Source organism: Pseudoliparis swirei, chromosome 21 (genome assembly GCF_029220125.1).
Source record: "Pseudoliparis swirei isolate HS2019 ecotype Mariana Trench chromosome 21, NWPU_hadal_v1, whole genome shotgun sequence".
NCBI lineage: Eukaryota > Metazoa > Chordata > Actinopteri > Perciformes > Liparidae > Pseudoliparis > Pseudoliparis swirei.
This window is the reverse complement of record NC_079408.1, coordinates 10,797,585-10,812,421: the sequence shown is the minus strand read 5'-3', so window position 1 is coordinate 10,812,421 and position 14,837 is coordinate 10,797,585. Positions and strand designations below refer to the sequence as shown.

The following is a 14,837-nucleotide window of genomic DNA, read 5'->3' as shown; positions in this document are numbered from 1 at the left end:
GGAGGGGGGGGGGCGGCGTAATACCTCCGATTAAATCTCGGGGAAGCGGCACAAAAGTTACATTCAAGCAAAATCATTTGTTCTTGGCAAATTAGTGTGGGCAGGTGCTATTATTCTCGTATGAACTCTTTGGCTTTTGAAAAGAAATTCATCTTTTCAGAAACCCGGATGGGAGCAAATCACTGTGACGTTATTCAATCACTGCCTTGTGATTCAAGTAAAATTACCTTTTTTGCTTTGCATGCAACTACCGAGCTTCAGCGTCGATGGCATTTAGAACAATGCTAGCGACTGGCGCAAAGAAGTCCCCCTGGTTCACAGCACCCCGGGACTGAAGCAACACTAAACTTACTGGACTCCGGTGTGACTGCATGATTTCACTTTGAAGTGTACCCTTTAGATGATAACCTATTGCTCCCCGCGCGAGGCTAAAAGACTCGTCCTTTAAACTTGTCAAATTTCGACCGACAACACCTCGACGTGTTTAACTGACCCGCTCTTGCAAAGAAAAAACTCCCAACGAATGCCGCCGCAATATGAATAAATAAGCAAACATACCCTCATTTTATGCCCCCCCCCCTCACACAGCGTACAGTTGTGAACTCAATTTCACACTCCACTTCCTTCTCAGACAATTTAGACAGGCTGATGCCAACAGCAGAAAGTGAAGAGACAATGCATTTATTTATCGACTTTTTGGCATATGGGGGGCGGATTTGTTAGTCTCTGCATGTGTGTGTGTGTGTGTGTGTGTGTGTGTACGCGCCCATGCACACATATATATATATATATATGACAGAAACATATCGGAGGGAAGCAAGAGAAATGTGATTCAACCCCGAAGAGACACAGAAGGCGCGTGAGAGTGGAAGAGCGAGATAACGGGCATATCCAGGGGAATTGTTTTCTTAGTCACTCATCCGATGTTTGTCCCCAGCACTCCCACGACGTGTCGGAGGAGGACATGAAACACTCCCCGTCCACAGAGAGACACGACTCCACCGCGAGAATGCTGACAAATAAGAATGACTCTGGGTGTCGTTTTAAACAAGTAGGCCAGTTGTCACAAGAACTCAACGCAAATATTGGACTAGAATGCATGTTGGGTATAGGCTACGCGTTAGTCTCTTCTGTACGGGGGAAACGTAGGAGAGTAATTTGGGCATCCTTTGAAACATAAAGATGTGCAGAACTTTATCAATTTATTTCACATGTAAATGTGTCTTTAGGAGTACCTGTTAAAACAGTTCAGGGGACCTCGGGTTGCATTGTGGGAAATGTAGGACCAAGTGTTTGTTGAGATACGGTGGCCTCTACTGCAATTTAAAACCTTCTTCTTCTTTTTTCCTAAATCTGTTGCATCCTGCAATTTAAAGAAAGCTAAACTGAAAGATTATCCCTTTAAACCGTGAAGAATAATCCCGCAATGTGGCCTCATGAAATAACATGTGTGTTCCCACAGAAAAGGAAGCTTTTAAGAAAGGTTTTTGTAGCATTTAAAAGACATGAAACTATCACTCCATTGATTCTCTTTTTTTCCCCTCGCCGCGTCATTCTTTTTATATGCAGGGTCTCGAAAAATAAACAGCATCGGCTCCCCTTAATACACACATTTAAATCTATATGTTGCATCAGTTGCTCAGTTTGCAAAGTGACGTCAAGGACAAAACCTCCGAGCTGGCCGGGGCAGAACGGAGCGCCTTGCCAAAGACGCGCTTCCGCCTGGAAATTATTCAAAGCACAGCCGTGTATGAAATATCCAAGTGCTCCGAGTAGAACCGGGGGGGGGGGGGGGGGGGTTCAGGTTCACCGAGCAGCACTTCCTTATAACAAAGACTTTGGATAACTGACTCCGACATGTCAAATAAACTTTCTACAAAAATCACAAGTAAGCAGGTATGATATTCTAATGGGGCTTCTTCATTAAGTTGTTCAGCAGGGGGTAATGTTTGAAATTAATGTGACATTTTCAACTCCAAAGAGTTTCAGTCTTCAGCCGTCTCTCAGCGCCTAATACTCGCTGCGCATGTAATTTATGCACAGTTGTGATCTAATACAAAGCCGTGTTTTCTAAGCCGCTGGAATCCGACATCTAACACCGAACAACACGCACATGTGCGCGCGTATCAGCGTCGGTGAAAGAGCAACCGCGTGGCGTCGGGGGATGAACGGGGATCTGATTGCCGGGTCAAAGAGTTTCACAGACTGTGACTTTGAGTCGATGTTTTTAACGCATACGAGTAAGAACTATTTCCCACAAAACGTGCAACGACTGCATTAAAGACACGATCTCCTTCTGTTCAAAATCATTTAAAAAAGAAATATATACGTCAGAGGCATTCGCAATGACATAAATTCACAAAAATGGAAAGAAAAGTATAAATCTGTGTCTCTGTGCTCTTGACTTCCACTTCTGTCAAAGTGCGAATCCTGAAATTACAACGGTGAGAGCGACGGATACAGAACAATCCATCGGATGGTAACGAGGGAGACATGGTTCTAAAACGCCAGCGAGAGACCGGGCAAAAGAAGATGAACGCCGTCTTCTTTCCCTGCAATATGAAGGGGTTAGTCTTCCCCAGTTGAGTTTTATCCAAGACTCTTTATCCAACACTCTGCACTATTATCATCATTTCCCACTAAGCAGAAGCTCCCCAGATACTCCCCAGAGAGCGGCATTGAGATGTACTAGCGCCTTCGCCATGTTACCATGGAAACATTCCCATGGCATAGCCCATTACAGAAACAGACACTTGCACATCACTTCGGAAAAAGCTTTCGGGGAAGATTTCAATGCCCAGTGTAAAAAAATACTGCGATTGTCTTTAGCTCAGATGTGGAAGCTGAACCTTGAATTACGTGTGCAGCGATATGTGGGACACTTTAGTGGAAAGTTGAGGGTTTTCTGTTCAACATTAAGATAGTTTCTCATCAAAAGAAACACAAACAACCGCACTTTTCTTCACACAGAATATCGTATTAATAAAATACATTACTGTAATTAACTCTACACCGCCGATTAATTTCATCAAGCATAAAATAGAAAATAAAGAACCCTCTAGCAGCCTCTCGTCTCCATGCCCTCCATCACCTAAATGGTCCTTGATGAGGTTAAGTACAGCGGTAGCCCGACTGTTGCACATATTCTGCTGCGGAGAGACATTATCCTGGAGGCCCGCTCGCTTTTCATTAAGTCGCGTTTTTTTATTATGCCGTCTCTGCGCCCGCGTAATGAGCCTGACGGAAGGAAGATAAAGCCTCGATGAAACATCCAAAATAGCCGGTACGACTTCTCAGGCATTGAAAATTAATACAATAAAAAAAGGCTTTGGTGAACGCGGAGTCTAACTCCCAGTGGCAGGGTGTTGTTTGTTTACCTTTTGGGAGCAGAGAAAACAGAGATAGACGGTGGGCATCTTTCTGGTCCCTACTGCAAATACCAACCCTACTCTGGAGAGACGTGTGCTACTTCCCCGCCTGCGTGTCTGAAGCCACCGCCATCGCTCACCTCCCTGAACACTGATTGCTCCATTATGACATATCATTACCTCTGTGACTAATGAGTCACCTCGGAATAGGTGAGTTCATCAATACTGAGCGGCGCCATCACAGGTGGACCTTTGCTGTGAATACAGAATGACTCGTGATGGATCTTTTGGTTTTAAGATGTTGATTTTTCAAGTGACTCATCACTTTCCTTATGACCTTTAATTGAGCAAAGTGATAGTCAATTCATCTTTGGAGGAAAAATGGCATCGGAGCTCAATTGTGAAGTCCTGAGAGGGCTGCATGGCCTGCTACTGATTAGTTTGGGTTGGGCCCGATTAAAGTGAATAGCGAGAGAACGCTGATTAATGTTAGAGTCACTTCAAGCTTCACCTTGATGAATTCAAAGGAAGTCGCCGTTTGTGTGCCAAACCGTTTCAGCCTCCGACAAACAAATTGTTGATTTCTGAAGCTCATGAGCAGCATAAAATCATTTGACAATGACATCTTGGCATGTATTTGCGCGTGAGTGCATATGCAAAGATTGTTTTGAATAACAAAGTGCAGCCACACTTGGTGCAAACGTACCGCTTCAGGCAGGCCGTGCAGGTCCCGAGGAGCTGGAGCCCGTCTAGAAGCTTCGGGCACTTGAACTGGGAGATGAGCGGCCCCTCCTCTTCTCCTCCCAGCATGCGGACTGCGTTCACCAGCAGGCCCAGTAACACCTGTTTCTGCTGCGGTATCAGGAACGACATTTTAACAGCTGCTCCTCCAACCCCTCAGTGAATCTGTGCACGCTTTCACATTACAGACGTGTTGACCTCACCTTCCAAGACCAAACTTGAGAAACTCATTAAGTGCCACTTATACATTAAAGTATAAAAACTCTCAATGAAGGGTTCACCGAGCGCATCCTCACACTCAATGTTGAAACTGGATAAGAGGTTAGCATTTCTTATAGTCTTGTTCATCACACAGTTTCCCTATATAGCTATATTCAGACAGACAAGTATATAGATGTAGAGATAGATGTGAGACTTCCATGAAACATCTAGGTTAGCCAGCTCTCGTCTGTGGAGAAAGTCTGGAAGGTGAGCAGAAATGACATTTATGAGGATAAACTTGAGGCTTTTTAGCATTTATTTTATTTTCTTTCTTGCAGCAATATGTCTTTTGGGAAAGACTAAAACAGACACTGGCTGCTTAATTGGCTGTTAAAAAGTGGAACTGAAATAGCACTGCCTTCATTTGACGCGATGAGGAGAGTATGGATGTTTGGGCTTGAAGTGGCATCAGGGTGAGCTTTTGTGTGCCTGGGTTTATTGGCTGTGTGACTCATGCCTATTGTCTAATAATTTGGGCAACTAAAACAACACATTTCACATGGCTTTCTTGGCTTGTAAACTTTTAGACGCTATAGGAGATTTTAAGAAGCTGAAGGTTGTTTAGTTCTACGAAGAAAAAAATATATAAAAGTTATCAGCCATCATTTGTCACCGTGGGCCACAACGAGACAGAGAAATGCAAAAGATGTGTTCATTGCGGTTGATGTACGACTTATAAAGAAAGAAAAAGAGTCGACTTTACCCCGATGTCTTCAAACACACGACAAGGCCATTAAAGTGAGGGAAGGAAGGTAAAAAAAACAACTCATGGAAAGAGCCAGAAACTCATCCAGCGATGTACTCCTCTCCTGACATTCCTTTTGACAATTACTTATGTCATACAGTTACTCGCCAGCTGGAGGTGGGGAGAAATCTGACAGTTTTATCACAACTTTGACAAAAGTAATTTACTCGGCCGAGTTCTGTTGTGCTTCTGCGGGAAATAAATCAGAAGAATAAAACATAAATAAATGGCACCCCACCAGGATTTGACAGTTCAATGTCTTCCAACCGTAGCGCAAATGGTGTCGTCTGAACCCAGCGTCATAAAAGTGGGAGCTAGCAGGGCTGTGTGCAGCTATCCATCATCTGTCTGGGGGACACTTCGCTGGTCCATTGCTGCTCATAGGACGGCCGGGACTGTATCCAGAGAGCGGTTTGAAGCCGAGCTTCACAGAAACCGGGAGAGAAATTGGATTTAGATTGTATTCCTTACATTTCTCGGTGCTTAAACATTGTTCGTTCTCCGCCACATAAAGTTAGGATCAGTGTGTATCCCCGCTACACACTGACATTTCATCGTCGTTCATACGTTGCCGTAGTGAAGTACCAAAAAGATGTGATGATGTAGAACAGTTTGAAGGTTGATGTTTCGATATTTCCGGGAGTGAAATCGGCAGAATGGAAAGCACATTAGTGAAATTCAACTATTTAACAGGAAATGATTGGGAGGATAGATGTTTTTTTCCACCAATGGCTGAGGGAGCTTGGAAAGGTAGTTAATGTGGAAGGCCTCCGATATAAACTAGCCAATAGGGACACGTCTTCCTAAAAATCCGGCAACAACCTCAATAATGGTTCAACAACCAAGCAGAACTCAACTGACCCGCAGACCTCACGCTCTCCACTGGATGCTTTGTCTTCTTGTTTTCTAAATAGTTCTTCCATTACCTGGCCACTACTCTGTCTTGCCTCTATAATGAACAATGCTGCAATTGGTATTGGAGACACTGTTAGTTAAGAATTCAACATATTTGAAATAGTAATAATCGTTCCCAATTAATGCACATCCACATCGTAAAATATACTCGTAATTTGGTTTAATCAAATTTACATGGCTGCACAAATGATGCATTTCCACTGACAGAATGTTTAAAGAAAATGAACGTTGATTTATAGGTTTAACCAAATGAGCGTCAGTGTTTTTTTAGTGTTATTGATGTCAGAGCAAACTTAATTTGCTGCGCAAATTCATTATCTTGAGCGCTATAACCCTTAATTCTCAAAAGGAGTGCTAAATCTTTGCATACGATCATATATCAGGATTGCAGTCTGCATACTTTTTTCACTGAAGATTATAGAGCATACACATTTAAAAGCAACACGGCATTACAGATGTACTCTGAGCTTACTCCATTAGCGGTAAAATATATTCACTTGAGGCCATGGAGGAGCATGCGTTGGTGAGGAGGAGCCCCAATTGGCTCGCTGGTCGAGCCGACAGAATTCCAATAGTTGTTTGATGGTATTAATGCACCATTCAATTGCAGACCCTGAGGGTAGGGAGGGAGGAAACCCAATGCGATGAGACTATGCATGGAATCTGAAAGTCAGATGTCAGAGGAGTCAGTGGAGGGTACGCATTTTCTCAAAACGCAGAAACCACAGGAGTGGAATATCAAATGTTCAAATCTTTTTTCTCTGGATTTTAGAGTGTGACTGAAAATAAAGAGCTCTTCTCTTTCAATAGCAACAGTGTATCGCCTACTTCATATATATATATATTTTTTAAAGGCCCCTCCAAGCAGATGACTGAGAAACAATTAAAAGTCGCGCATTTATGCCACGCAAATTAAACAAATAGCGAACAGATGCGCTGCACACCTGAGACGAAACGACCACAATGGTCACTTTTCCACTCAATGACAGAAGACAACAGGGAACAGATGGATCTTGTTTTTCAGGGACATAATTCAAATTACTTACCACATGTAGTCAACAAAAATCTAAAAACAGAAAGACCAGAAATCAACAGAGACATGTACAAGTCACCGAACGATAATTTATAGAATAAGAGCCTCGTTACAAAAGGAAATCGTAAATATTGCCGATGCAACAGCATTTATACAGAATAGCAAATGTAATCAGAACAATCTACTTTGAACATTAAACATATTTTCTACTTTGAGGAAAACATTGTCTGAAACTTGGAAGGAAATGAAATGTGTCTGATGAGTCATTGCATGGGGAAATCAATTCATTTAGTCATACAGTTATGTATTGCCTGTCAGCATGAGGTGCTGGTTCATAATGTGCTGCTGCAGAAAGAACAGAGACGGGAGAGGAAATTTGAAGAAAATCATTTTATTTATGCAAACACAGGATACATTCTTAAAAAAGAAAAAAAGGGGGGGGGGGGAAGAATGATTTCAAAAAATTCTGTCTTCTCTAATTTTTCAAAAATATGCCTGTGCTTCCAGCGACTTGTACCTGCGACTACGAAGAACCAAGCACAGATATGAAGAGAAATTCAACCCAAATCCCAAAACACTGAATGAAAGAAAGAAGGAAAGCACAAAAAAATCAAATGCGCCTCAAATAAATCAAAAACAAAATACTGTAAATATCACAATAGCAGCAATGTGCACCAAAACAAACATTACAGGGAGGGAAGCGGGAGGCCCATTCCACCGAAACAACCGCAAAGACAGTGAATCTCTTTTCACCGCTCACAATAAAAAAAAAATTGTTGACTTAGTATTAAAAAATAAAAAATAAATCAGAAAGACAGCTTTTGTCATTGAATCTTACCACCACTGAGAAAAGAATTAGAGCGTGTTGTAGTTCAACGGTGGTTATCCCAAAACATTGCACAGCTTGTCCGATCATGTCGAGCTGAGCCCGACAAGCCGAGGAGCAACATCCAGCAGCCTCAGCTGTCATTTGTCGGCATCCAGATGTACTCCATTTACACGGACAGCTGCGCTCGGCGCAGACATCAACGTGCCGCCACGCTGCAGCTGTGCGCGTTTAGAAACGTTAACGTGTACGCGTCGAGCCTGCACATTGCTGGGGGGGAAATCCAGGATACCAGTTACTATGTCATCTAGATGTTAATAGTTGCATGTACAAGTGGTCATGCATTATAATCATTGAAGTGACCCGGACGTTCGTTTGTCACGTTACATGTTCGTGACATGAGGGGAGATTTTACACGTTATTGGCAGAGCTAGATGAGAAGTAAAATATTCATATTCTGACGACTATGGATGACTTTACACATTTCAGTGGCAATCAATTCAATTACTATTGAGCCATTTCAATCTGTACCAAAGTGTTGGTCCAACTGACCAAAAGGTTGAACACTTTCATATAAAAGTGAACGTAGAGCACGATCAATGCACAATCACCGCCGCCTAGAAAACGTGGCTTTGGAGAAACCAAAGATTCTCTTTAGGGTTTGAGAGATTTTCACACAGAAAAAAATTCAACATGGCTTGTTTTTTTACTTTCATCACAGCAGCTCCATTCATGAAAGAATCACACGTCAATATTTGAACATGGATCACGATGTTCATTTGAAATCAAAAGGGTACTCCCCTTATGTCTACTTAAAAAGCCATGCGTCTGCTCATATCAAATTGTAATTGGCATTCCAGTAGCAGTAAAATAACATGGATACATTTTTTTTTATTTTATAGAATAAAGTCAACAATTATAGACACTACGAGCAATAATGAGTACAAAGACTGCTGTGCATAGAAGAATCGTGACTAATTTAACCCCTGCACCCTCAGTCCTCCAATTGGCTTCTTATCAGACGTGCGATTGTCTCCTGTGGGGCACCGAGCCATTTTGCTCCGCATCTGCATGTAATTGCATACAGAGGAGCATTACAGTGTATACTAGAACAAAGCAGCGGCAGAATAAATGCTGCTGCTACATACTAATACATCAAAGTAACTCTGGCAGCTGCTGTATGTGGATGTATAGGAAGGGATTTAGCTTGGATTTATTAAATTTTTTGAGGTTTATGGGAACTAGTTCCTGTTGTCTTTGCCTTATTATCTGGAACCACCCTCGAAATTTAGAAAATGCAAATATGAAAGAGAGCTGCAGTGCATGCGCTGACTATGCACACTTCAACCCGACGAGTCAAACAAGTGTTCAGTGAAGAAACCCTGCAGGTGTGTCTTCCTACTATCAATGACAGCACAACACCTTTGTTTTGCTGGCAAGGCCAAGCCAACGCACAAATAGCATTTCTCATATTCTCACATCCTTAACATTGATCAAATGTTACTGTAACTGTATAACTAATTGACATCGCAACTAAGAAAACTCAACTTGTAGGCCGTCTTTCCATTTTGACTGGAATGCGAGCAGATAAATCATCTCCTGCTCTCCTCTGCTCGTCGGACATGACCGTGCCACGGCAGGTTACCACTGCCACCTAGTGACCAGAGACAAAAACACACCTGCAGACACCAATGCCTTAATCATGCCAGAAGACATTGACTCAGTCGATGTTGGACAATCTATTCTAATATGGCGCAAACATGTTTGAAAAGGTACGCTCGATAAAGCAGGGGTTTAAAAGAGAAGATCAGTCAGATGCTAAACAACTATTTCTCAGCCAGCAACAAATAAGGCACGCTACACATTCTTTGCGACGCAAGGCTTTTTCCCATCACTTGCTTTCATCAGGGCCTTGATGGCCCTCGCCCTCATTTCTAACTCCAGAAGCTCCAGCTGCTGTATCGACGGCTGACTTGCTGCAGGTGCACGACTGGAAACCGGGCCGCCTTGAACCGGTGCACTAACCTCGGTGGACTGTGGCGGGACACTCGGCACACTCTGTTCGTGAGCTTCCGCTTTGCCTGAAGAGGAAATAGCTAAAATCTCACTGACACTTTTGTCGATGTCGCTTTGGGTGTCTTTCTTTGCTTCCGTTGGTTGAGAGCCTGTGGGAGGCTCAGGATTTGCCGGGCCTGGGTTTACAACTGGGTCGGCGCCTTCCCTGCTGCTGTCGGCTACCTTCACTGCCCCGTCCACAGATTTAACAGTCGGTTCGTCTTTGGGTCCCTCTATGTCGCTATCGTAAGTGTCTGCGTTTATGCTTAGGACGTCACTCTCTTCGCCGGAACCAACACCCTCTGCAAAGAACATCACACCAAGATTTTTACATCTAAAATTGTCTTTTTTTTAAAGATTTATTCCGTCTTTAAAGTTTTAAGTTAAATGCCTGGTGTATTCTCTTTCAACGCTTTACATTTAAATTACCTTGCTTCGGGTCCTCAGCCTTTACAGTTTCTTTGAGGCAAGATGTAGAGTCCACATTATTGTCTTGCCTTGGTGGGGCGAAAAAAAAAGGGGAAACACACACATATTAGAAGGAAAGCATAAAAACACAAAGTACGCCAATTCAAAAGTGGTGCACAGAAAAAGTTTGCAAACACTCACTGGCTTTCCGAGGTCTGTTCTATTATTTCGTCGTTATTCCCAGATGTCAGTTCTTCCCCTATAAATAAGATATTTAAGTGAATGATTGGTTTGCAATACGAGGACTGCGCATAATGATTTTTCTTTCCAAAAAGAATGTAGCTGTGAAACATTTTCGAAACTGGCCTTCAGTCTTACCTGCTAAGATCTGCGCAAGATTCTTCTCCGAGATCAGCTCCAGTTGCTCCCAGCACAGCTTTTGGATTTCCTCTAAACTACAGTCCTGTAAATGATAATGTGTTTAATCGTACCTTTTATGATGGGTTGCTTTGACAGCCTCCCAAGAAAAGAGCAGAAGCATTTGGCATTACTTCTCTATCTGTATCAAATATATATGATCACTTTTTAAAACAAGACATTAATATGCTTTCTAGAGCTGGGACAAACGTAGGTAGGTTTTTAACTTAACTTTTCTATTTTACTATACAGCTTTATAGCTAATTCATAGCTATAAATGAAATCTTACGTATTATAAATAATTAACTGTGGCAACTAATCTAACTACCGATATTTTTAACTTATCTGGAAAACTGAAATGTGGATACGGTGACTTTCAATTTGTTGCAATGAAATTAAATAAAACTGATATGCAACACAATGCGGTATTAGCCTACGAAAAGATGGAACAAACCTTTTCATGAAATGATCACTACTGCTCAAGGTGTTGTTGCTTTTTCAGCCAAAGCTGTTGGAATGTAGCCAACAGTCCAAAATATGGCCATTTTTGTTGAAAGTCAACACTTGCCAAAGCCCAAAATGAAGTCCATAAAGCCCCAAGCTGTCAGTTAAAAATACAGCGGGGCGACGCAAGATATTTTTTAGGTTTCTGGTGAACAGACATCTTGAAGACAACATTTAAGGAAGTCAAAAGCTGTTGTATTTAGCTAATGTATAAGGCTGGTTATGCTCCTTAATCAATAGTCATTCGACAATGTATTTAGAAATGGAAATACACATGAGTTTCAAACACTGCACAAAGTACATTGCCATAAGAAAGTGTGTCTTATTTAAATAAGACATGCAGAGATCATGAGTTTACACGTTAACACACTCACCTTGAGTTCGTCGGGCAGCATTTTCCGGAGCTTCTTCTCCCCCAGCACACGGAGGCACTGCTCCAGCATCTCCCGCTTGTTAATGACATAAGCAGTGATCGGCTTGAAGGGCATGCTGAGGTCAAGTCCTCCTTCCTCAATGTCACTGCCAACCCTGTCCAGCTCTGCGTCAGCGAGTTCATCTTTGGAGTCCTGCTATAGCAAAAAAAACAATGCGTTACTGACAAGGGTCTACCATCTTTACTTATTTGTGCCAGATATATTGGGAAAGAGGTTTTCCCGTGTAACCTACAACCACATCGCCTGTCTGACATCTAGCTCAATTGAATGCAGTAACAGACGCATAGATAACACGAGAACACCGTTTTCTTTGTGGACGTCGTTGTGGAGTGATGCGAAGGAGGTAGTTTGTGATTCTGGATGCAACATTTTATCCTCCTTGTATGAATGGTATGACAGTTTTACCTACGTTCCCATAATAACACTTTAACGTGATGCGATATGTTCAAATCCCCATTTCCCCCCCATTTGATATAAGACTCATATTGTTTCCATTATGGGCTCAGCGGACTACTATCAAAACAAGCCCTCGTGTTTAAAAGACAGCTGTACCAAAGACTGATTTATTCCTGCTCCGTGTTTCAGATAACCAACTCTCTTTGAATATAGTTTGGAAAACCAAAAAGTATAACACGGGTATGTATGAATGTCAACATTTAGCTAAACAAACCCAGAGGCTAACAAAACAGCAAGCTGGCTCACAATGTGTTCTGCCCTGACAGCATTGGAACCAAGTGCGTGGTTTAGGGAACTCCATGTTTGTGTTGGGGTTAAAGTTAGTCACAAACCAAAGAAACAGCACCGCTATTACATTACGATTTAAATTTAAACCCGAAAGAAAAACAATGCTACAATAGTGCAGGAACAAACCGTTGGGACGTCTGACTAATGCCTCAAAATTATAACTTAATTAATTTGGGGAAATGTATCCATAAAGTATGAGTCAACAGAAACTAAGTCGACGTTACTCTCTGGATGTCTAAAATAAAAACATTGCACCAGCATGAAACCAGCGTTCGCTTCCATCTCTTACCTCTAAATTGGATGATGCACTTCTGCGTTTATTTCCGTCGTGTCGCTCTTCAGGCTGCGAGTGTTTCCGTTTCTTCTCACTGGCACTTGATTTCTTTTTGAGCATTGTTCAGGTTGATTCTCTGTCCCTTCTGCAGAGAGATGTTTACTCGTGAGTTCACTGGCCTAAGTTGAATGGTTAAATGTCGCGGGGGGAAATGTGTCATTAACAAGCGACGACATCTTGTTTTGCTGTCGGCGATAAAGGAGCCATTGTTTTCAGTTACCGCCACCTACTGGACGGGGGCGGCGCTGCATTCGTGTATTTGATCGATTTACCAAGAAAGAGGCAAAATCCTTCTATTTATGTCGCAGCAACCTGTCGGGTTAAGTTATGCAACTAATTAACATAGTTTCTTAATGATCGCATAGGTTGAGTAGGGCTGTTGTATCTTATTCCTTTTCAATTATACTGTAGATAAATTCAGAATTGTTTTAACACGTGGATGAATATTGCTCGCATGAATTTTGCAGCTCTAGACTATAACCATATGTCCATGAGCCTAATTAGTGACTGAAGATTTCAGTTCCAAGTGTCTTTCTGGCAGCCACAACAACAACGAGTGGCAGTTTGATGCTATAATAAACTCTATATGTCTGTATCTGTGAGTGAGCCGTGATGTGCCGTTCCTCTGACCTCTCAAGGTGTTGGTGGAAGTGCAAATACATTCAAATTGTATCCCCATCTACATTTTACACTTCAAAGCTTGCTCGGATTACTCGTTAAGGTAAATCACAAGTCCTCTTCCTGTTATTCTCCTGGTCGTGCCATCTCCCAGTTTCCATCTGCTTCACCATTTCATCAGATTCATTACCGCAAAAGCCTTCATACCCACTGCCGCTGCTCATTTACATCGCTCAGTTTTTTCATGTTTCAAATCAGACAGCACTATCCTCATTGGTAATGCATGTTTCTGTCAAAGTAATGCACAAAGGTGTGGTCAAATACTAATGACACATAACACTCAGGCAACTTCAATTATTATGCCAATAAAAAGATGTAAATTAGAATGTACTGTCTATGGCTATAATGCATTGTGCATTACTCATAGAAACTATACAACTGTGATTTCAAACACGAACAGTGAAATTAGAATTGTACATAGGTAGAAATGTGGCACACAGATGTTTTTCTGTGGACATTTTTCATCAAAAGATAAGTTCACAGATATGATAACACTCTCTGACATGATCACAAAATACTGCAGATAAGATTGGATTTGAAGTATCGATATCCTGAGACAGGTTTATGTTTTAATATCATTATAGAACAAACATTATATCAACAACCCCACAGAGAGCAATACAATCCAACAACTGAAGCAGAATTACATTTCATTTTCCTTATATAACACTCTCGTCAGTATGTCATCCTTATTGCCACCGAGGTGGCCACGGGTTCTTCTTTAGCTGGACCGAGACACCGGTTTCAAGGTGGTGACGACACAAGTAAGTTGTAAATCACTCTAATTGGCTTACCCGCCTCTGCCTATAAGGAGGCAGGAGCCAATGCAATGGCTGCCCGGGTGCCATGGCGACAGCTGTCTCCACATCATGCAGGTTGTTATCCTGATGCCATCCACCGAATTATGCTGTGGATATGGTCGGGGGTGAGCATCGATCACAATCACGTCAGAATGTGTTTTCTTTGCAACATCTGCTCCCGTGTGTCTGGATATCACCTCGTTAAAAGGGCAATGACGGAGCAGGCGCTGGTGAAGGGGACATTGCATTTTCGAGAGCCATGAAAAGGACCCGAAAAACAACCACATGCTGGATATGAGACTGTAAATTCAGAGACGTGTCGCAAAACCAATTTAAAAATAACGGGGCAGAGTTTTATGATAAGACACACTTCTATTCACAATAGTACATTTTTGCATTCGTAAATTAGAGAATGCTCATATAAATGTCATTTCATGATTCTCACGTTGTCTTGAATAGATTGTCTGTTGAATAAACATCAAGGCTCTCTCGTCTCATGAGGAAATGTGGCTAATCAAGAGATGTGCAGCAGCGAGTTTAATGATTTTGATTTAGTCTCGGTGCAAAATGCAAG

The 14,837-nt window shown here is 42.1% G+C and overlaps 2 protein-coding genes across 4 annotated transcripts in view; both read right to left on the bottom strand.

Annotated features, from left to right (window-relative positions):
- Window positions 1-4,103, bottom strand: part of elavl2 (ELAV like neuron-specific RNA binding protein 2) — a 136,675-nt gene extending 132,572 nt beyond the window's left edge. The window contains exon 1 of the mRNA XM_056442857.1: window positions 4,075-4,103. The gene's annotated coding sequence lies outside the window, so the exon portion shown is untranslated. The remainder of the gene's footprint in view (window positions 1-4,074) is intronic.
- A 4,657-nt stretch (window positions 4,104-8,760) lies between these two features.
- LOC130211683 (caspase activity and apoptosis inhibitor 1) lies at window positions 8,761-12,931 on the bottom strand. 3 transcript variants are annotated; one of them, XR_008835142.1, is made up of 7 exons: window positions 12,741-12,931; window positions 11,648-11,842; window positions 10,731-10,815; window positions 10,554-10,611; window positions 10,374-10,441; window positions 9,438-10,246; window positions 8,761-8,956 (listed from the first exon to the last, which is right to left on the bottom strand). XR_008835142.1 is itself a non-coding variant. In XM_056442610.1 (6 exons), the coding sequence occupies exons 1-6, from the start codon at window positions 12,843-12,845 to the stop codon at window positions 9,747-9,749; spliced, it is 1,011 nt and encodes a 336-aa protein (XP_056298585.1). In that variant the 5' UTR covers window positions 12,846-12,931; the 3' UTR covers window positions 8,761-9,746. The 3 variants fall into 3 exon arrangements, 2 of the variants coding, with proteins under 2 accessions (XP_056298585.1, XP_056298586.1); XM_056442610.1 differs by having other exon boundaries at window positions 8,761-10,246; XM_056442611.1 differs by having other exon boundaries at window positions 8,761-10,246; window positions 11,648-11,839; window positions 12,741-12,930.
- Between the last annotated feature and the right edge of the window lie 1,906 nt (window positions 12,932-14,837).